The sequence below is a fragment of the Nuphar pumila genome, chromosome 2 (assembly GCF_984573655.1).
Source record: "Nuphar pumila chromosome 2, dmNupPumi1.hap1.1, whole genome shotgun sequence".
NCBI lineage: Eukaryota > Viridiplantae > Streptophyta > Magnoliopsida > Nymphaeales > Nymphaeaceae > Nuphar > Nuphar pumila.
In genome coordinates, this window is record NC_143250.1 from 5,961,486 (window position 1) to 5,984,146 (window position 22,661).

Below are 22,661 nucleotides of genomic sequence, written 5' to 3' on the forward strand. Positions count from 1 at the left end.
CCCGGTATTGGCCTTTAGGAGGCTCGAGCCGATCCAATTTCGGATATGTGACACCTAAGATGGGCAAGGTTGGGCTCACCAGGCAGCGCAATAAGTGGGGTAGATCTGCAATTCCAGAATCCAGGCCCGTTTGCATATCCGATTTGGGCCTGGTTGGCTATCCGAGACAAGGTTGGATATCCAGCCATTGTCCCCATGTGCGAGGTGTTATGAGCTTGCTTATGAGAATGCTCATACTTGGATCAATGTTGTCAGTATGTGTGAATCGGCCTGAATCAGCTTTTTTTTTAATTTAAAAACGGTTAAAAATATTTTTAATATTATTTTGATTTTTGTAACACGAGTCAATTTCTGGTTAAAAGTTGGCCAATTCAGTTCAATTCAACTCCAAATCGGAATCAGTCGAAATGATTCAAGGTCCGATATGATATTGACAACATCAGTTTGAATCCAAGCTTCAAGACCAAAGTCAAGTACCACTTAAAGCTCAATGGCCATTGGCCAGTGTCTTTTTGGCTTTATATGAGCCCACTATCCAGGAACCTCATATTTGAGAACCAGTGGGCCACGGTCCGGATGTGTAATGGGTAAAACATAATAAGTATCATTTGGACAGGGGTCCAATACTGGACAAGTTAGAAGCGCACTATCTTAACCCGAGGATCTCGGGTTAAAATCCAATTGGGAGTCTGAGACAAACCAATGGTTAGGCTGTCAACAAAAAGAAAAACATAAATAAGAAAACTAATTTGTTTGGCACTCGCAGGGCTGTCAGTAGACCAAGTTCATCTCAAAAGTCCGGTTGACCAATAGCCGTTTAACTGAATATGTAGATGTTTCCAGATCCAATTAGCTATCCGAGTCGGATCTGGTTTTGGGAATTAGGTCTTATCTTGCTTGAGAAATAAAACAGAATCCGACAGGAACCTAAACCTTGAATACGTGTTAAACAGTATTGTACGGACAAAACTGGATCCATGTTTATTAAAGGCTCTTCACAGCTATATCCAAAAAGGCATGATTATTTCAATTTAACCAAGAGTGTTTTTGGATAATCCTGAAAAAACACCTCACTCTCTCACGAGCTCAAGCTGATGAAATAGTATCAGGAATGGGGATGTAAATGGTTCTGATTTGGGTAGGATGTGGTCAATATTGTATCTAACTAAGCAAATGTCGGTTGAGTATATTCGAATTCAGATTTAGATTAGAACAGTGAAAAATCTCATACCAAATCCGCTTTTTTACATGTAAACGGATTCTGTAATCCATCAAACTCGAATATTCATTGGATTCAGTACCAAAAAAATGAAAACCATATCGGAATTCATTTATAATCAGATATGGTTTTGGCTAACCAAATGCAACTAAACGGTGTCAGATTCAGTTGGATATTCGATAAAATCTGATTCATTGACATCCCTAACTAGAAATAAGAGCTATTAGTGGCTACTATTGAAAAAAAAAAGACAAGATCTATGGTATAACTTTTCTGTCAATGAAAAAAATGAGTATAAAGTATAAAGTATATAGTATAAAGTATATAGTATAAAGTACATGTAAAATAAACATACAACTTGAAGGATTTATGAACAGTACAACAGATTCAAAATAACTAATTAAAAATTATTGTACAACAAATATGTTATAATTATATGTTCAGTTCTTTACGTAGGCTGCAAATATTGGGAACTATCCCTCCAATATTTCTCATGATACCATCACCTAGAAAATCTTTCAACATTTCAGATGGATCCCTTGAACCTCCATATTGAAGGAACTTCATTCTAAGAGCTGAACCAGCAGATAAAGATAGTGGATCCTCAAGGCAAACCTCTTCCCATATGGTAGCAGCAAAACACTTTGCATACAGGTAGCTATAATAACCTGAAGCATCATAATCACTTGGTCATTGCTCATTATATCACAAGAGTATCATTATTCAAAAGATATTGTACATATCGCTTACCAGAACCATAGTTTATAAGATGGTTGAATCGAGTATGCCAGTACGTCCCCTCTACATGGCCCCAACTTGTATACTTCCTTTTTAGGTCAGCAACCAGAGCAACAGTATCTGTTGGTAAAGACGAATGCTCTCCGAAGAGTGTTTGATCCATCACTGCATAAAATATCTGATAATAAATGGGATTAGAAAGATACATTTCAGGAAATACTTCGGTATGAGAATTTACCTGACGCTGCAGTTCTGTTGCAGCAAACATTTTCTTGGCAGCATTCATTGAGACTACCAATTTCTCAGGTATTACTTCGCCAGTTGAAAAATGCCGAGCAAATCTCTTCAGGACACGATAATCCCATGAATAATACCTACAAAGCACAAATCTCAGAATATGAAACCATTGAAATATTTGAAAAAGAAAAGGTCGCTGGATTGCCATATAGAAATGCACAAGTTCTCTTTATTTGTTTGTTCACACAAAAAGCTACATTGAGAACAAGCAAATCTACTCAAGCATGATCAAATGAAAAAGTAATCTGCAACTGAACAATAAAACTGAATCAAATGTGAAATCAATATCCATGCAGCATGCACAGCTAACATGCAACTGGGATGATTAAAGCTCGCAGAAAAGGGATGCTTGTGATAAAACTAACAAGAGAAACAAGAAAAGCTACACTTGGTACAATATTTTGTGTCCTTATACTAGAAGTTGAAGATAACTATGGTCATGCAAAGGACTTCAAAGCTGGTCGACATTGCTAACCTCTTCCCCCCTTATGCAAACATTCAAATTTAGTTAGTATTACAAATGCATATTCACAGTCAACTCTCCCAAAGGTTGTGTCGCAGCAAGGATATAGGGAACCCATCAAATATGCCATGACGAACAACAATACCTAGTCAAACTCATCAAATTAGTTGTTGCACACCTTTAAGAATCAGTCTGGTTCTAGAAGACAAGACCAGATTGACCGACTTAAAACTTGCCAAAGTGAATCTTTCCTGATGCTTTTTTGCATTCATTTCTAGCCAAAATGCCAGTGGAAAGAATTTGCATGCCAGAATGATCTTGAGGGACTTTGGATGCACCCATTTATCAAAATAAATCAAATAAACTGGAAAATTGTGCTCTCAACATGTCAATATCCTTGTTTTCCCATTTTATACAAGTGGCCACATCCAAAGACACAAACTTACCTAGTCTATATCATTCTACTACTCAATAGCATACACATTCTATAGAACAAAATAGGAAAACCAAGAGGAAACATTGACGTATCAATGAATCCCCTTGACAACATACCTTTAGTGGTACCCTCCAATCTCTAGAGATCAAGTTTTTTTATGCCCAAGTTCATGTTATGAGCAGGTTATGAAGCTCACAGGCAAGAACCCCATTATAATACTAGATTAATCATTATGATTATTCCTTGACAATATTCAGATTCTATAGTTATGTTTTACCATGTTCTTCAAAGAAAAATTCAGATCCCAATGTTACATCAGATATCTTTCTGAAAGAGGGCATCAAAAGATGTAACATCTTTCTAAATGATGGCATAAAAAATGAAGAGTATCACTTAAAAGAAGCACAAGACACTGGTCTCTAGGCAAACCAAATTGATTAGTCAATATATACTTGCCTTATAAAGCATAGATAAGCAATATTGTTGCAGCATAAAAGAATTTGCAAAATTATCTCATTATTTTCATGTTAGGACTAGACCCTATTAAGTATCTCCATAAATTCAATGAGTCAAAAACCAATACTCACTCAAAAAGGTTTGCAGGTGTTTCAGCTAAATCAAGAACCATTCTAGTACCTGAAAAATGTTGATAGTCCTGGAAGATTCATGCACCTTTAGTTAGCGAAATATATATAATAATATTATTTTCATGGAAAATACATAAAGGAAAAGAAAAGAAACACTGTTACCGTTCTTGATAGGAGAGAATGGAGAGCATGCCCGAACTCGTGAAATAATGTCTCTACTTCCCAATGGTTAAGTCTGGAAGTTGATGATCTTGATCTGGCAGGGAAGTTGCAGACTAATGCTACGGCCTAAAAAAATCCAATATTGCAGTTAAAGATGGAATGAACCATGAATCTTCATTAGGAATATTTTGAGTTCATTTTTTTCAAGGATAAGACCAAAAATCATTTTGAAACCACGTTTTCTGTATTTCTAATGTAATTGAAAGTTCAGTGCAATCACTGGAGACCTCTCAATAAAGAGGAAGGAACAACTAAATCATCATCTACCCTTTATGTATAAGTCGAGCAGTAGCAGTGATGCTAATAGCCTAGGAGCAAACCAAACATGATAATCCAAATGCATTAATAAATAATTGTTGGGCAAGATATCAAAAATATAATGTATCATATTTAATACGTTTGATGAAGATGACATGGCTTACAGGAAGTTGGTATTGAGCTTCAGAAAGTTTCCTTCCACCTTTGATAGCAAAATGAGCACAACCTTGGAACTTGCCCTTCCTACTGTATAAATCAAGATATAGGAAACCCAAGTCACCCTACAATAAGAGCATGAAAATTTAAGGATTAAAGAGAGTAAAAGCACCAAAACAAGCATAATCAAGCAATCAGTGGTCATGCCAATAAGGTAACCAATAATCTATATGTCAATCTTCTCATGTATCACATTATTAAGCATCAACTAGCTGGAGCAGAGCACCAAAAAAATGTCAGCCAATGATGGAATTTTCACTAAATATTTTTTCAAATAACAAGCACATGCAAATGAAGATCAACAAATTCAATGTTAGCACTTCCTTCCCAACAAGTTAGAATGCCGTATGCAATTATTATATCTTTATAAATGTGAAGAGACAATGTAACTAAATTAGTGCTTGATTGTTTCAAGTCCAGATTCTGTGTGAAGGATCACAGGAGCAGTTAGTAGGAGATCATCAGACGGTCTATAGAGTGAGCCGCAATTTGCATACAATTCAACAGATCCACTGCTCTAGCCATTTACCAACATAGTTTAAGGGATGGGGAGGGGTCGAATAACAAAACACTGGATAGATAGGATGAAATCATCATCTATACCTGAGCAACCTACCCTGCATGGATATATGCCTCATAGTCCAAGAATTAATCATTTGAATAACCACTGTCACCGATATCACTGATATTTTGAAAATATCATGATATTTTCAAAATATCGTAATATTATCATGATATTTTTGATATATTTAAAAAAAACTTAATTTTATATATTTTAAGTTCAGTTTTTCTATTTTTTGTTTATTTTTATTTTAAAACTTTTAAAACTTGTTTCTTTATATTTTTTGCAAGAAAAATAATAGAAAACCTATTATTTTCCTATCTTTCTTATTATTATTTATATTTTTTCAATTTTTAAAGCTTCCAAGATTTTTATGAGATTTTTCCAAAAAAAGACACTTTTGAAAATATCTCTGAGAAAAACCCTCACCGAGAAATTACCTTGAACCCATGTCACATGGGTGCAGGGGCAGGGGTGCGGCACTTTAAAAAAACTTGGGTGTGGGGGTGCGCCGGTGCGGCAAAAATATAAATAAATAATATATATATTTATTTATTTATTTTTATATTTATATTTATATTTTTGCCGCACCCCCACACCCAAGTTTTTTGAAAGTTCCGCACCCCCCACCCGCACCAAAAGTTGGATATAAATGACCCTGGATGTGTTGACTGCACCCAGGGTCAGGTTGACCGCATCGAGTGCAGGTGCGGGTGCGGCACCTAGTTGGCGAGTCCCTGTGACATAGCCTTGAACAATGGACGATGCAAGTAACCATATCCTCAGCAATATCTCAATGGTTGTCTCCAGAGAACCACTTGCCAGAGCACATGACAGAAGATTGGCACATTCACCTTCACAAGGTGTTTAGAAGAAAGGCCTAATATAATCATTGGCCATAAACAACACCAGTAACATTGCTGCAGATAACTTTTTCCTTTAAAACCAACTAAAATAAGGTAGAAAAAAACTCTTTTAACCAGATTTTTCGCATAAAAGAATGTCCCGAGTTCATCTGAGATGAAATAGTAACAGTGGCCGCAGGAACAAATCACCAGCAAAAAACTCAAATAGACAGTTTAAAAAAATGGCTCCAAGGCTCCAGGATAAGGCAAGAACAAGACAAAGAATAGGCAACCATAGCGAATAGCCACAGAAACATCAAAGAATGATTACCATGTGTTGCTAATGATAAGCATGATGAAGGTGGATGAGCCATGTCCAACAGCCCAAATCGAACACAATGACGCAAAGGCTCTCATTACTACAAGATAGAGGAAGAAATCGCTTTACCATATTCAAGGGCTTTTTCAAAATACAGCTTCAACAGGAAATGGCAGCTACACTTTCCAGACATTATATCAATAATTCATGAGCACACAATATGAAATCTGCAGTTTTTCTGCCTCTGGAGATGCACAATAAAACTTTAAATTGTCTTTGATAATGACACCTTTGACAGCCATTATCAGTGACTTAGAGTGGATCTACTGGACATAGAGGAAAAATCAGAACTTAGCGAGATGAAACCACTTAAGCAGTGAGTACCACTAGCAAGACATTGATACAATTAAATTTGCACATAAATTCAAACAGACCATGTCAGGAAACACAAAGCAGAAGAAGAAAGACCTTGAGCAATAGAAAAGGGAAATCATCTAGATGAGGGACCTTGTCAATCCTAACCCTAACCCGAAAATGGCTCTCAAATATTCCCAAAGAGTTGCATACCCATTATAGCAATGATAGTGCGAACTGATCCAAATAGCATTCACCGGACTAGTCTACCCCAGAGGATATTAATCTGATAGTGCGGATGAAATGGAGCCCGAATTATTAAACACCAAACTACCACTTCCATAGAGAGAAAATGAGATCACCTACAGTCCTAGCAGAACCACAAGGTAGAAACCACAAATCTTGATCATCACAGACGAGCCACATAATCCTAGAAAATAAGGAATCATATAAGAACTCTCCAAATAGGAATGCTTAGATCATCTGATGTGGCTAGGTCAAGACAACTCATATTTCCTGATGGATGAGATGGAGGGAAGAAGCAAGAAATGGGTTCAACCTAAAACCCACATATTATTTACATGAATTTATTTCAGCAATTCAACTCGATCAACACAGTCAGTAAACCTATATTTCCAAGAACTGAAGTTTCAAGACCACAATCCAATAGTTGGACTCAGTTCCTATCCATGTCATATATGCAACAAGTAGTACAAAACTACAAATCCAGCATGAAACAGCATCCTTACCAATGGCAACAGCAACTGAAAATGAGTTGCAACAAACAATCCCAAGCAGTAGTGACACAGTTCCTAAAACAATTGTGAAGATTAAAATTACTCATATCTTGCATATGACGAGGCATTCTCCACCTGAAAATCAGGAAACAGGCCCTCATTCGTAAAATGACAGATGAAAGACTATAGCAGCCAGACAACTTAAAGCTAGACCTAGGGTGTCCTGCCAAATCTGACAAGAGATATGTCCTTTCAACTAGAATTGGAAGGATGCACAAGTATCCAGGGAACACATGGAATTTCAAGGACATAAAAGTTCATGGGTGCAACAATCATCATGAATAAATGAATCCTCTGAGACAAAAACATTTAATGTATTCACCCAGAAAGATATCACAGCATCCCAATAAAGTATATCAACCAACAAAAAGCTATTTGAAATCTTTGTGATTTATCAATGCTCTTAAAAAAGCATATAATCTACTACCTCGTCAGGGTGATGAAGTGACAGTTTAACCACAGTCGGGTGCCATGATTCTCCAGGTGCAAGAGGAACATTGTAAAATGTTGCACCAAATAATGACTCCACAAGAACTTTAAGGCCCTCAAGGCACTGAGATAAGGGAAAATATGATGCCACAACCTGTCAACCATAGCATCAATAAGATCTACTCTGAAAAGGTACATGGACTTCTGTGAAGTTGCTTTTGATTTAAGCAGAAATCAGAAGACACTAAATTTCCTTACTAGCAAACAGAGAGATACAGGAATTTAAAACAAATTGCCTTGCAATAGAACTAAATGACGATAAAAGGTTACCGCTGGATCTATTTCGTAAGCAGAAGACTTAATCATTCCCGTGAAGTATGCTTCATCCCATGGCTCAACATCTCCACTTGTATCTCCACAAACCTGAGACTTGACTTTCCTAATCATCTCCACCTCCTAAAGTGAAACTTAATCATTAAAAGTGCTGAAATTTCAAGATCTAGAATTGACAAGATCAACAAGTACCTCATCTGCTCGACCCTTAATAATATTACTCAATTCAAGCAAGAAGGACATCACAAGATCTGGAGATGAAGCCATTGTAGGTTGCAGTGTAAATTCAGCGTAAGATTTACACCCCATTATCTGCAGCAAACTTTGAACCAGAATAACAAGTGGAATAGATAAAATGAATATAAATTGACTGATATTTCTTACAAAGAAACAGGCAACCATAAATGTTGTAAATGTTTTGCAAACTGAAGCAGTGTTTTAAAACTCGCCGAGTCAACTCGGTGACTCGGCTCGGCTCGGCCCTCCAGCGAGTCAACCCGGCAAGGCAAACTCGGTTTGCCAAGACTCGGGCCTGACTCGGGCGAGTTCTGGGATGTTTGAAATTTGATTTTTTAGGTATTTCAAAAAAAAATGATACCGAGCTAATGGTATTATGGGAGTTCTGCTCAATCATCTTCAATTTCCCCTCAGAAATAGCATCTCCTACATTTAGATTGTAAATTTGTGTAATTCTTGTGGAAGAAAAACTAAGTACATCATTCTGACCAGTTTACTAAGTTTGATGATTCAAATCATATAAAGAACTGGCCCTCATTAGTATAAGCATTAAGAATAAGATAAGATGACTAGTCTGAAAAGATAACTTAGAAATGCAAACTTGAGAATTAAATGCATGCTGACAATAGATATTATGCATAGAGTAACACTGGAAGATTGGCTTTAGGAGGTTTGTTTCTCCATTTCTTCCAATCACGAGCTACAACATCTATCATAATGCAACCTTTGATGTATCTTTTCACAACCTCCCTCCAAATCTTCCTCTTTTCTTAGCTTTTCCATTAACATGGTATCATTAATGTTGTGACAAGTCTCTGTGGGACATGTCCAAACCATCCTAAGCAACAACCTTCTTTTTCTGTTATTGGCAGTACTCTAAAGTGTCTTCTAATGCATTCATTTCTGTCCTTTGTTATTTTATACATTCATCCTACTATACACATCTCTATAACAGGAATTCTCTCAACCAGTGTTATTAAAAACGCGCCTCAAGGCGCAAAAAGCGCGCCTCGCCTCAAGGCGAGGGGCTTTATGCCTTGAGGCGCATATATAAAGTGCAAAACCTTCGAGGCGTGCGCCTCATACGCCTTGAGGCGCACGCCTCGAGGCGAGGCGCGCCTCAAACTGAGGCATGTATGCCTGGGGCTTTTGGTCAAATGAGGGTCAAAGCCCTCATTTGACAAAAAAATAGGGTTTAAAGTTTAAACAAACCCTAATATTTTATGTTTTCATGCAGACTCTCTTTCTCTCATGCGCAGTCTCTCTCTCGTCTCTCATGCGCAGTCTCTCTCACACGCATACTCTCCCTCTCTCTCATATTTTTCTCACACAGGTACTCTTACCTCTCTCACACGCAGTCTACTGCTTTTTCTCATTTTCTTTTGGGGGAGGGATCAAATTGTTTACGAGTTTTGAGTGAGGTTTCATTTAAGAAAATGAGACTTGTGAAACTTGTGGATAGAGAAGACCAGAAAATATTACTTTTGGGCAATGGTGCATCCTGTGGCATGTGGTCCAGTTAGGCATTTTTTCAGAACTTTCAGCACTGTGCAACGAGTTCAATAAGTCTGGCAAGTTTACTGAGAATAGTGGAGTGGATAATTGTTCTTAACGCAGTTCGTAGCTCTATCCAATTTCAGGATGTTACATATTTTTGCAGTATGTGTACCACCCATCATACAAAAGGATGCACACAACTTATTTCTTCCATTAAATCCCACTTTGAGCTCCATGAGCATTTCTGATACTAACAGCATGAAAAGGAGAAGAGTGGGTACTTTTCCACCACAAGTTAGTGCCTTTCTGTGAGATAGTTTTTTCATGTCCTGGTGAAGTAAAAAGAAAACTATATTCCAATCAAAAAGCTCTATAGAACTACTTGCCAGTTAGTAGGAGTTCATTTGGTTGTCTTCTGATATCGGTGTTCAATCTCTGATCCTAACTTGATGAAGTGTGGCAATGAGATGCTACTTAAACAGCAACTAGTTTTGTCTTAATAAACAACTGAAAAATAATACATAATGCATGCTTCAATAGACAATAAATTGTGAATACATCACCATGCCTTTCATGACATCCCTAAGGTTCTTTGACACTTTTAAAAAGCCTCACATTACATCATTTCTTTCTGCCTTGCAATTCCTCATTATATGAACATCAGAAGTTTGAGGGGCAATATCGAGGAATGTGTGTTTAAGCCATATTGGTTACAAAAGATAAATCTCATATATCTTTCAGTTATGTAATCAGTTTTTAGTTACTTTTATATGTTAATCTCACATTTTTTAGTACTTATTTGAGATTTTCTATTTCTTATTGGTTGTGATTTCATCAATAAAGCATTTCTTTATTTATTTTTATTTTTAGATATTTTTTTTGAAGTTTTCAAAAAAAATATTTGAGGCTTACGCTTTACGCCTCGCCTCAGTTTTTGGTGGAGCGCCTCGCTACGCCTCAACGCTTTTCACAACACTGCTCTCAACACTGGGCACCATGTAAGAATGTTGGTATTACAACAATCTTGGAAACATTCTTGCAATCATAAAAGTGCTCGTCCATCACATAACACTCCACTAGCTTGTCAATATTTAATCCATCGAACTCATCTTACTAGTAATATCTTCATCAAGCCCACCATACTGTTGGTATAAGACTCATTTAGTCATTTAGTTGCAAAAGGATTCACTCAAAAGTACGGTATGGATTATGAAGAGACTTTCAGCCCTGTGTTTAAAATGGGAACAATAAGAAACATTTTATCTCTAGCAGTGGATCATGGTTGGACTTGAAAGAAGAAACAACCACAGGGATACAATGAAAATGACTCAACTGAATATGTGTATAAACTTAAGAGGGCAACATATGGGTTAAAGAAGGCTTCATGTTCGTGGTTTGAGACTTTTTCCTTGGAAGTACAGAAACATGGCTTCTACAAATCCTCTCTTCATCATTCATTGTTTATCCACAAAGGTAAAGGATACATGATTGTTTTACTTATATATGTGGATGACATCAATGTCACACGAAACTTAGATAAGCATATTGAGGAGATAAAGGAAGTGTTGAACAAACGTTTTAAGACGAAGGATCTTGGTAATTTGAAATATTTCTTGGGAATTGAAGTTGATAAAAAGAAAGATGGGTTGATCCTAACTCAGTATAAGTATATTATGGATCTCTTGCATAAGACAGGTATGTGTGATTGCAAATCTTTGCTAACCCATATTCCAATGCATAAGCAGTTGAGTGTTAATGATGGGGAATTGTATGGTGATCCAACTGAGTATAGAATTATTGTGGGAATGTTATAATACCTTAGTTTCACAATACCAGATGTTGTGCATGCAGTAAATCAAGTGTCTTAATTTATACATCAACCAAGAACTACCCATATGAAAGCAGTGAAGCGAATTTTGAGGTACCCTGGGTGATGGGTTGTTTTATAAGGAAAGAAATAATAAAGATCTATCTGTAGTTATGGCCAGGCGATCCAAATGAAAGAAGGTCAATTTCAGGTTATTATGTATTTGTTGAAGGTAATCTAGTTTCACGGTCAAGCCGAAAACAGAGGGTTGCAGCCCGATCCAACACTGAAGTTGAATATCGGGCCATGGCAGCAACGACTTCAGAGTTGACGTGGATACGAAATTTACTACATGAGTTAGATGAGACAGTCCCTAGATCAGTTTTATTTTGTGACAATCAGTGTCATAAAAGTTTCATTAAACCATGTGCATCATGGAAAGACCAAGCATATAGCGATTGATCAACACTTCATCAAATGTAAAATTGAAGACAGAAAACTTTAAGCAAGATTCATTGGTTCAAAAAACCAAATAGCATATTTTTTTACAAAGGACTTGACATAGCAAAGATTTTGGTGTTTAAAGTCCAAGTTGTCCATAGTGATTACCATGTACAACTTGAGGGAGGCTATTAAGAGATAACGTTAGTTGGAACTGGATATTGAATCTAGATCCAGATCTAATGAGAAGAAAAGAGAATCGGACGTTATGTGTTACTTTCCTATTTTGTTTCATTTCCTTATTATTTCCTTATTTCAGTTTCCTTATTGTATAAGGAAAGGACTTGTGTAAAGAAAGGATTGTAAGTTGTGTTTTATAAATAGAGCATAACATCACACGATCTCCCTATTGGGAATCGGTTCAGCAACAACCCCTCTTCTTATTTTCTCTTCCTACTACTTCTTGAGACAGTTCTGAACACCTAAAGGTGCCATACTTATTAGGTGGTTTATGACAACTCAGTAGTCAGAAGCAGGAGCAAGAATGAGACTTGAAGCAATACTTGTAGCAACCACACAAAACACGTTAGATGAACAAAGATTAATCAGAAAGATTACTTTAGATTTTGACCTTAATAAGCATGCAATCAACCATTTATGTGTCAAGATTAACCTATAAGATTGTTGACAAATGTTAAACATAATGAGATTTTTGCATAAGATCTTCAATTAATGAGTTTGTTAAATGTCAATATGTTTTGTCTCACTAATGAAAAGTAAACAGTTTCTCTACAAAGCATACCTATTGCTGTTTATGAGACCGTAGATATGCATGTGGCATATGTATGTATGTATGCCTATGTATTAATTCATGCATGTTTTTGCATGTAGTTCACAAATTACAAGCACATTCTGTAAGTAATACATAAAATACTATCCTAGAGGCCCCTTCTATAGCATTTGTTCCTACATTGTACTCAATATATGATCTACACGAGAATCAGCCCTTGAACCATGACTCAGATCTGGTAGCGGAACTCAATCAGAAGCATCCATTAAGGAATGTCATAGCACTAGAGATGAGAATAAACTGGCATCACAATTCACAAGTTGTAGAAGGAACCACAAGCTTTGGAAAGGCCACAAATCCTATATTGCACAAAGAAATTTTAGCAAGGGCATGATCATGTTATTACTAATACTGGTTGTACATGTCCCTACTGGCAGAATACAATGTTTAGAATTTAGATAGAAGCAAAAGTCAGATACTCATACCCATTATGCATTACAAGTGTTTTACAAAACATCGACTTCCAAACTCTATTAATATGTAAAACTAAGCATTACATTTACCGTGAGAAATAGTAGTAAGGTAATCATGATCAGCAAAATCGCCTTACCTGTGCAAGCTCATGGCGAGCTGCTATAAGCTTGTCAAGGACAGCAAGATTTGCAAATGGAGCAGAGTTCCCTGTGATGTATGCTTGTTTCCTGACCTGCATATATACTTATTTAGATGATTTTAAGATAATTCAACACTACTTCATCTGGTAATAGATAATCACCATGAAATAAGTACTTATTCCGACTCTGACAGCAAAAGCATTCAAGGCCTTCGGAAAACCATCACAGTTATTTTTGAACTGACAAACACCATTGATCACCTATTCGCAAAGATGCAAACAATGTCGATGGGTTTTTCAGTCCACAGAACCCACAAGTTTTGATTTGAAACATGGTTAACCACGCCAATTACTTGCAACATTCATTCTCAAGCATATTAGTTTCATCAAAAAGATTGCCAGAGATATGGAAGGTAACAAAAAGAAATTTAATATTATATAAACCTTTAAGGCCCATAAGTTACTCCTGACACTCGATACACCTGCCTATGAAATGTAGCATGTTTTATGATCTATATTGACTGCCTGAATTAGGAGCCTGCATCATAGGGGCATCTTTTTCATCAATAAACCTTTCTAGCCAAGAAATCTCAGCCACGAATATCCCCAAGATTGTGACACACACACACACACACACACACACACACACACACACACACACACACACACACACACACACACACTGTGCACGGCTCACACACAACACATGCACATGTGCATGCACATGTGCCCAGATACACACACATACCATCTAATAATGACCACCGTCACATTTACCTTGTTCTCCCATTGGCATGTAAGAAAGAGCTCTACAATGTGTTCTTTCACACATTACAATAGGCAGTTGCAACTAGGCAATCATGATGTAACAAGAAACTAATTTAAACTACAATTTTAATCTACCTCGTCATCTTTGGTCCATTTCAATATGGAGGAGAGAGTACCCTCATCTGTTGTAATTCGAAGCCCCATGTCTTGAATCTTGTCTGAAGATTCCACAGATAGCTTCACAGAGCCAGACGTTGTGCGACAGATGGGTTGAAGAATATGATGCATACTTTTGGGTACACGTGAAGCAGGAAATATATCAAATTGACCGGGGTCATTTACTATATTTTCATTGAACCTGACAATAACCCAAATAGAACAGGAAAAATGTCACAAACATCATAATGAATAAATGACTACAGCAGACTAGAACTTCAGAAAGAGGCCTTTTGATATAGATGATTGAAAGAAAGTAACTACTTGATCAAGAATGCAGGATCAATCACTTTAATTAGCAACTACACCAAAACTAGAATACCATGCTACTCCTGTACATAAGATAAACTCTATGATCATCAATATGAAATTATAAGAAAGAATAGTCGGCACATATTAATGGTTAGGTTCATCCCAAAAGAACAAATAATTTATGTTCATCACAGAGGATCAAATAAATTATGTACAGGATCAAAAGTGATCATCGGGCCTGCAAAAGAAACAAGCCCATGCAAATGAAAGAACCTCATTGCCATTCATAATCAGAGAAAGAAAGATGCATTCGACACACAAAAAGAAACTGCAAAATATGTAATGGTCCAACAGCTTGAGTTGTAAACACACTCTCTTCCTAGCTGAGCAATTTCAGTGTTTAGCTTATTCACCAGATCCAGCTTCCCTGCAAAACAGGGATCTCAAGAATCATAATAGACCCAATTGATATAATCCCAATATTAATATAGCAGGTGATGGAATACCAACCAACACAAAGATGGATGCCACCTTTCTCAAAGTCAGTACGTAAAGTATGAGCAGCTCTTTGAGCTTCAGCAGTTGAAAAAGTTCCTTCTTTTTCTGCTTTGATGACTGCATTGTACAGACTTTGATTTGTATTTAGCAACTGCAATTGAAGTCAGCAAGAAAACATGAAATTCAAATCATAGAGGAACCTATTAAAATACAATGAGTATCAAAACTATTTGACAACTTTTTTTACAAGACAAATATTTGGTTGCCCCACTTATCCATTCTAGAGCTTAAATAGCATTGAATGTCACTACCCTTTTCTCACAACCTCAAAAACTATAAAGCAAGAGACTAACATTTCGGGAAAGTTGCCACAAGTCTACAAGCTAGCATTGCAGTTTACTACCAGGCTCTATTCATGAGGAACAAGTTTGAGACCAGAGAGAGCAGAGTTGATGCATCAATTCTCCACCTACTTCTAGGTACTCAATTCCCAGGTTGTGTGGATTTTATAAGCTTCCATAGGAACTTTGGCTGACCCTTTTTTCTCTTCTTTTTAACTTTCACCATGAAGGAAAAGATGGGATTGGAGCCCATTCTCCTTTGTCCACGATAATACTTATGTTCAACTTGGTCAATAAACCGAATTGTATAATCTTTCTACAATTCAATAACGCATAACTTGTTGTTCCTGGTTCTAGTTCATGTGATAAAACCAATCACTTGGTAAACAAGATCCCAAATGTAATAATTATATTCTACAGTACCAGGACATGGTTATATGAAACTTAACCAGATGGTTTTTGTGTTTAAATACATTTGGAAAAGTATATGATCATACAAGATATGGGTGCAGGAGAAAATCAAGTATCATCATGACACAGTTGTCAAGAATCGAATAAGAAACCTCATGTGAACAACAGCTACAAGACTCCAAGCAACAATTGCACGGATAAGAACTAATGGAGAAAGCAAAACTGACAGGGGAAAACACGCCTTACATGTAAAAATGAGTGCATCTCGATGGATGCTTTGTTTGCCTCCTCAACAAATTCCCTGCAACACCACACAGAAAATATCAATTCATCCATACATCAAAGAAAAAAAAGACCAACACGAGGAATGAAATCAAACGCGTCGGAATTCACCTGTCTGGGTGTGTATTTCTGCACAGCTCCGCAGAGTCCACGACAGAGCAAACCTAGGGAGCACAAAACAAAAGCACCACCTTCATTTTTATGAATCAACAATACAAATAAACGACCACCCACGTTATTTTTCGAAGAAAATACCGTATCGGAGATCTCATCCATGGCTCTGATGACCTCCTCGGAAGGAGGAAGCCCAGAAATATACGAAATGAGCTCTTCTGATCTGTAAAAGAACCATTTTTTTGTCATTCAGCTGGTCTTTGACGCGATTAAAACGAAAAGGAACCAGAAAAAAGAAATGGGTAGTCTTTTCTTCACACCTTCGGATCGCATTCTTCACGAAATCACGGAATCCTTTGGGCGTTTTCAGTTCTTCGAAGCCGTAGAGGCCCGACTCGGCCTGTGGATGGGCAACTGGTGAAGTGGGTATGGGAGATGGAGCTGAACCAACTTGCTGAGAATGGTAGGAGCGAGAGAGCGTTCTTCTTCTTAACAGGCAGAGACGAGAAGAGACGGTGGTGGTGCATCGGCGTAGCATCTCTCTCTCTCTCTCTCTCTCTCTCTCTCTCTCTCTGATTGTTCGCCAAAGTGACCTAACCAGTAGAGAGCAAATGGATCGAATTGATCGGACCACCGATAAGAATCCGATATGAACTATGTATTTCGGATCTCAATCTCCGATTTAAGATCCGAAGATTAGAGATACTTTTACGGATGCAAAGTGTTACATAGTCACAAATGTCGTTCTTGGCAATTTCTCGACATTGAAATATCCCGAAAGATTTTAAAAAAATTTGTTTTTTCTCTGAAAAATATCTGTTAGTTAAAAATATTATAAATAAAAATATAATAAGAATATTAAGAAAAAAATTTAAACAAATAGAAAACACAGTAGAAATGATAAGAGGTATATAATCTTATCAAACATATAAAAAACGAATGGAAAACAAAGTAATAAGATATCATATTATTAAAAGTATTTTGGATTGGCAATTTATTAAGATTATCGACGGCGACCGAAGTCGACCCCTCCTCTTTCTATTTAAGCGGTCTTCTGCGCCTCTTCAGGATGCGTACTTTGTCGCAGTATTTTCATAGCGAGCAAGGTTTTGAAAATGTTACGATAATGTTGTGATTGTCACAGTTTTTTAATAAAACTCGATAATATCGCGAGGTTTTCAAAAACTCAATGATATTTGTGACCTATGAACCGCTAAGATTCAGGCTAGGTGTGACCCGATCTGAATCAGTTTAATTGGATTGAATATGCAAAATAGGATCCTAATAATAATCTACCCGGATTCAGTATCTTTTGCACCTAAATCAGAGTTTCAACCCAAGAAAAATCTGAATATGAATACATGTAAATGTCTGATTTTAAGCAAGGTGAATCTGGATTCTGTTTTGATTGATCTCCATTCGACTAGAAATCTGAGTATAGATATGATTATGCTAAATTCAATTAAGTAATCACTATATCCAACCCGAGTCTAACCCGTTCACATCCTTGTTCACATCGATCGTACGTGTATGTCTCTTGCCTAGGGATGGCAGTGGACCAGGGCGGGGGCAAGGGACAAGGTCTCCACACCTTGACCCGTCTAAAAATCCTGCCCTTCATCCCCGCCTCTATCCCCACATGGATTTTGATTTTAACCTTCATCTCGTTTTCATGTCCTCCATGGCTTATCCAAATGGAGCGAGGCGGGGCAGGGTGGGGCTCCATTTTCCCTCGGACCACTGTCAGCTCTAAAGGACTGAAGGAAGGGGCAGGGTAAGGCAGGGATTGGAGATGGGAATGGGGCGGGGCAGAGAAAAGCGTCAAGTCCATCCCGGCACGGGTTTTGATTTTAACCTCCATCCTCGTTTCATGTCCTCCATCCCCAGTCCAAACCGGGCAAGCCGGGGCAGGACCCCGTTTTCTCCCGATCCACTGCCATCCCTACTCTTGCCTGACTCCTCTGTTAAGGCCTGAATTAATCCTTGCTGGGTCTTTGTTTAATTATCCGATGAGTGTTTTTTGTTGAATTTTTGTTTAGATATGGTTGTAATATTAGTCTTGTACTTTTTGGGATATAAGGCTCTGCTTCCAGCCTATTTGTAGCCCTACTAAGTGTTAGAATCAGGATCCATACTATCGGACTGGGTATTGAGTCCGATCTGTGATGCTACACCCCTTTCTGCCATTCATACACCACTTCTTTTCTTACTCACTGCTACTGTCTGGGAAACACCTGAACTTGCTGGAGGGGCATGGCTACTACTCACTTCAACTAGTGCCAACAAACGGTCCGGCAAGCTGGAGCCCCTTTTGCTGGTTTAAAGAGGCACTCTTGCTGCAAATAGGAGTTCAAGCTAGCTGTTGGACAAGCAAGGAGAACAGCAACATACAGTAAATCGCTATAAGAATATCACTCAAGAGAAAGAGTTACGTGGTTCAGCATATTGCCTACACCCACAATAAGAAAAGAGCTCAATCTTTTTCTTATGCTTTCATGGACCATTACAACAACCAATATATATGGATCTTCTTGACAAATATGTTGCTTATCAGAAATCAACAAAGTACCAAACTGATAAGAACAAATATCTAAGAGGAGCAAAAAAAGGCGATAATGAAGGGATCCATATCAAGGCTGTTATGGAAAGAGTCCTCTATTCTTGGATAGTCTCTATCTTCTTCAACACTCCCCCTCAAGTTGAGGAGAGTAAATATCGAACGATTCCAACTTGTTGAGAATATCTGTCAACTTGTCTTTGGTAATAGCCTTTATAAATATATTTGCCAATTGATCATGACTTCCAACATATGGAGTGACAATTTCTCCTTCTTGAACTTTGTCTCAAACATAATGGCAATTGATCTCGATGTGCTTTGTTCATTCGTGAAAACCTGAGTTAGCAGCGATATGAATAACTGCTTGATTATCACAAAAGAGCTTCATAAGCTTGTCTGGAATAAAACCTAATTCACTTAATAAAGCTTTTACTCAAATGAGTTCACAAGTAACAACTGTCATATCTCTATATTCAACCTCTGCACTTGATTTGGATATCACATTTTGATTTTTGCTTTTCCATGAGACTAAATTGCCTCCAACTTTAACGCAAAAAACGGTGGTAGATTTCTTGTCTGAAGCATTTTCTGCCCAGTCAGCATCATTGTACCCTTCTATTTTAAGATGATCATTATATTTCATCCACAATCCTCGGTTTGGAGAATTTTTTTGATATCTTAATATGTGATTTACAACATTGAGATGAGATTGACAAGGAGCATGCATGTACTTGCTGACTTCACTGACCACATATGTGATATCGGGCCTAGTAACAGTTAAATAGATTAGTTTGCCCACTATCCGTTGATACTGCTTTATATTGCTTGGTAGTTCATCACTAGCTAAATCCAACCTATGGTTCACTTTAATAGGTGTTTCAACCGGCTTTGCACCAAGTTTTCCAACATTTTTAAGCAAATCTAACGTATATTTTTGTTGAAAAAGGGAAAGCCTCTTTTTTGAGTAACCAATTTCTAAAATACTTTAATTTTCCCAAATCTTTGATATCAAAGACCTTGTGAAGATATTTCTTTAGTTTGTCAATTTTCATGGTGTCATTGCCAGTGACAATTATATCGTCAACATAAACCAAGATGATAATGATGGTGTTTTCATCTTTGTGAACAAACAGAGAACTATCTGAAACACTTCATTTGAAACCTAACCCCATAAGAGTTTTACTCAGTTTTTTGTACCAAGCACGTGGAGACTGTTTAAGCTCGTAAATGATTTTTTTCAGTTTGCAAACTAAATTTTGCCCTTTTTCATGACAGTATCTTGGAGGAATTTGCATGTACACTTCTTCTTGACGATCACCTTGTAAAAAAACATTTTTTACGTCTAATTGGAAGAGTTCCCAACGAGAATTGCAAGCAATAGACACAAGAATTTGAAGGGTGCTCAGTTTTGCAACAGGTGCAAACGTTTTCGTGTAATATACCCCTTCAGTTTGTGTAAATCCTTTAGCCACCAAACTGGTCTTGTGCCTTTCTAACGTTCCATCACTTTTAAATTTAAGTTTATATATCCACTTACACCCAACAATTGTTTTACCTAGAGGAAGAGAGACCAAATCCCAAGTGTTGTTTTTTACTAAGGTTTGAAGTTACTCTAACATAGCTGGTCTCCATTCTGGACATTTGAAGGCTTCATCAAATGTCATTAGCTTCCTGACAGTTGAAATCTTAGACAAGAAGGTTGTATATAAGGGTCACAACAAGTTATAAGCAACATAAGAGTTTATAGGATATTTAATCACAATATAAGTAACATAGTCTCTCAGTTTTTCTGGTGGTCGAGAAATCCTTTATGAACGCCTAATATTCGAAAGATTGGCATCGTGTTTATCCTTAGAAGCATGCATATCTTAACTTGATTCGGTGGAAGAATTGGGAGAGACACTATTTTCTTGGTTAATCTCAAGGGAAATATTAGGCAAAACCAGATGGTCATAATGAATCTGTCTTGCCACGTGATGCTCCCCCTGAGAACTTTGCTTAAAATATGTTTGTTTTTTATCAAACGTGACATCTCGGGAGACTAACAATTTTTTATTTTCATTATCATAAAGCGGTAACCCTTTTGAGACGGGGAATACCCTAAAAAAACACATTTGATGGCTCTTTTTCCAAACTTGTTTCTATGAGTGGGAGAATTCCAAACATAGGCAATACACCCGAAGGTTTTCAAATGTTCTACAAAATGTTTTTTTTTCTTCAAAATCTCTATAGGAGATTTATTTCCAAGATGCCTACTGGGAATTCTGTTTATGAGGTAACTTGTTGTTGCAATTGCCTCATTCCAATACAGGAGATCACGAGTGACTTCTAGGAGATGTTGGTTCTTTCTTTCAGCAACTCCATCTTGTTGCGGAGTTCCACTGTAAGTGGTTTGGTGCTCCTCATATTTTTGTTTTGAAAATCAATAAATGTCTGATTTATATACTCCTTCCCATTGTCAGTTCTCAAAGTTTTAATTTTCACTCTGTACTACGTGAGAACCATATTATAAAAAATCTGAAACTTGAAGAAAACTTCATCTTTGGACTTTAGAAAATATATCCATGTAGCTTTAGAATAATCACCAATAAAGGACAAATAGTATTTCAAGCCATCGTAAGAAATAGTGGGTGGCGGTCCCTAGACGTCAGAGTGCACCAATTCAAAAACACGAATAGAATTGTTTTCAGAAGAACCAAAAGGAACTCTGGTTTGTTTGGCATATCTGCATATTTCACAAGTATTACAATCAAACTCCATGCCTGATTTTAAAATCTGTAAGAGTTGACTCGAAGGATGCCCAAGACAAAAGTGCCACCTAATGTCCTCCACTTCATTACATGCAACTAATGCTTTATTATGAGCATTCAAATAATAGAGACCACAATACTCTATTCCTTCACCAATCGTCTCCCCCGTTGTTCAATCCTGAAAAATGACATTAGTGGGAGAGAACATAGAAGTACAATTATGAGTCTTGGTGATTCTACTAACTGACATAAGATTGGAAGCAAGAGATGGCATGAATAACGCTTTACTAGCTTGGCCTTTTTCAATAAATTGAACTTCTACTTCACATGACTTAATAGAACTGCCATTGGCAATGGTCACAGGTTTGCTATTAGGGAGATCCTTAATTTTATTCAAACTAGATTTGAACCCTGACATGTGATCAAAAGCGCTCGAGTCAATTATCCATGGATGATCACATGTTTTAGAAAGAAAAACACTATTACCTGTAGGTTCACTTGTTTTTTTTATGGCAAAAGTAGCAACATTCTGTTTAGTGAAATTTTGAAGAAGCTGAGTCAATTTTTTCATTGTCACCGGAGTTTCTATTTGATCATCATGAGCAATTTGTGCAAACTTATACTTGCTATTGAGGTTAGACATTTTTTTTGAAAGCTTTCAACACCTATCCCTATTGTGATTATCTTTCTTAAAATAGGTGCAAAACATTTTATTTTTTCTGTACAACATTATCTCCTGATTCTTTTTTATCTGATATAAAAGTTGATCTTCCGTCAGGCGCAATTTTGATCTTGTTGGAAGCATTCATAACATTTCTTTTGCATTATTCACGCATAACAATAAAACAAACAACATTTAAACTAGGGAGATTTGATGACATGAATACCTGGTTGCAAAGCTGTTCAGAGTCTAGCCCTAGGCCAACAAGCATTTGAAAAAAAAACCATGCTCATGCCATTTTTTTAGAGTGGCAGGATCAGATCCTATAGGAGTGTACGAGTCCCACTCGTC

At 37.1% G+C, this 22,661-nt stretch overlaps 1 protein-coding gene across 2 annotated transcripts; it reads right to left on the reverse strand.

The window, feature by feature from the left end:
• Positions 1–1,585: 1,585 nt before the first annotated feature.
• Positions 1,586–16,914, reverse strand: LOC149844591 (Zincin-like metalloproteases family protein). Of its 2 annotated transcripts, none has more exons than XR_016429775.1 (17): positions 16,663–16,914; positions 16,484–16,565; positions 16,340–16,392; positions 16,193–16,247; positions 15,207–15,345; positions 15,069–15,123; positions 14,364–14,586; positions 13,458–13,553; positions 8,268–8,387; positions 8,073–8,198; positions 7,741–7,896; positions 4,385–4,501; positions 3,903–4,028; positions 3,790–3,808; positions 2,196–2,331; positions 1,970–2,135; positions 1,586–1,887 (listed from the first exon to the last, which is right to left on the reverse strand). XR_016429775.1 is itself a non-coding variant. In XM_089994879.1 (17 exons), exons 1-17 carry the CDS (start codon positions 16,878–16,880, stop codon positions 1,652–1,654), a joined length of 2,172 nt encoding a protein of 723 aa, XP_089851005.1. In that variant the 5' UTR covers positions 16,881–16,914; the 3' UTR covers positions 1,586–1,651. The 2 variants fall into 2 exon arrangements, 1 of the variants encoding a protein (XP_089851005.1); XM_089994879.1 differs by having other exon boundaries at positions 3,741–3,808.
• Between the last annotated feature and the right edge of the window lie 5,747 nt (positions 16,915–22,661).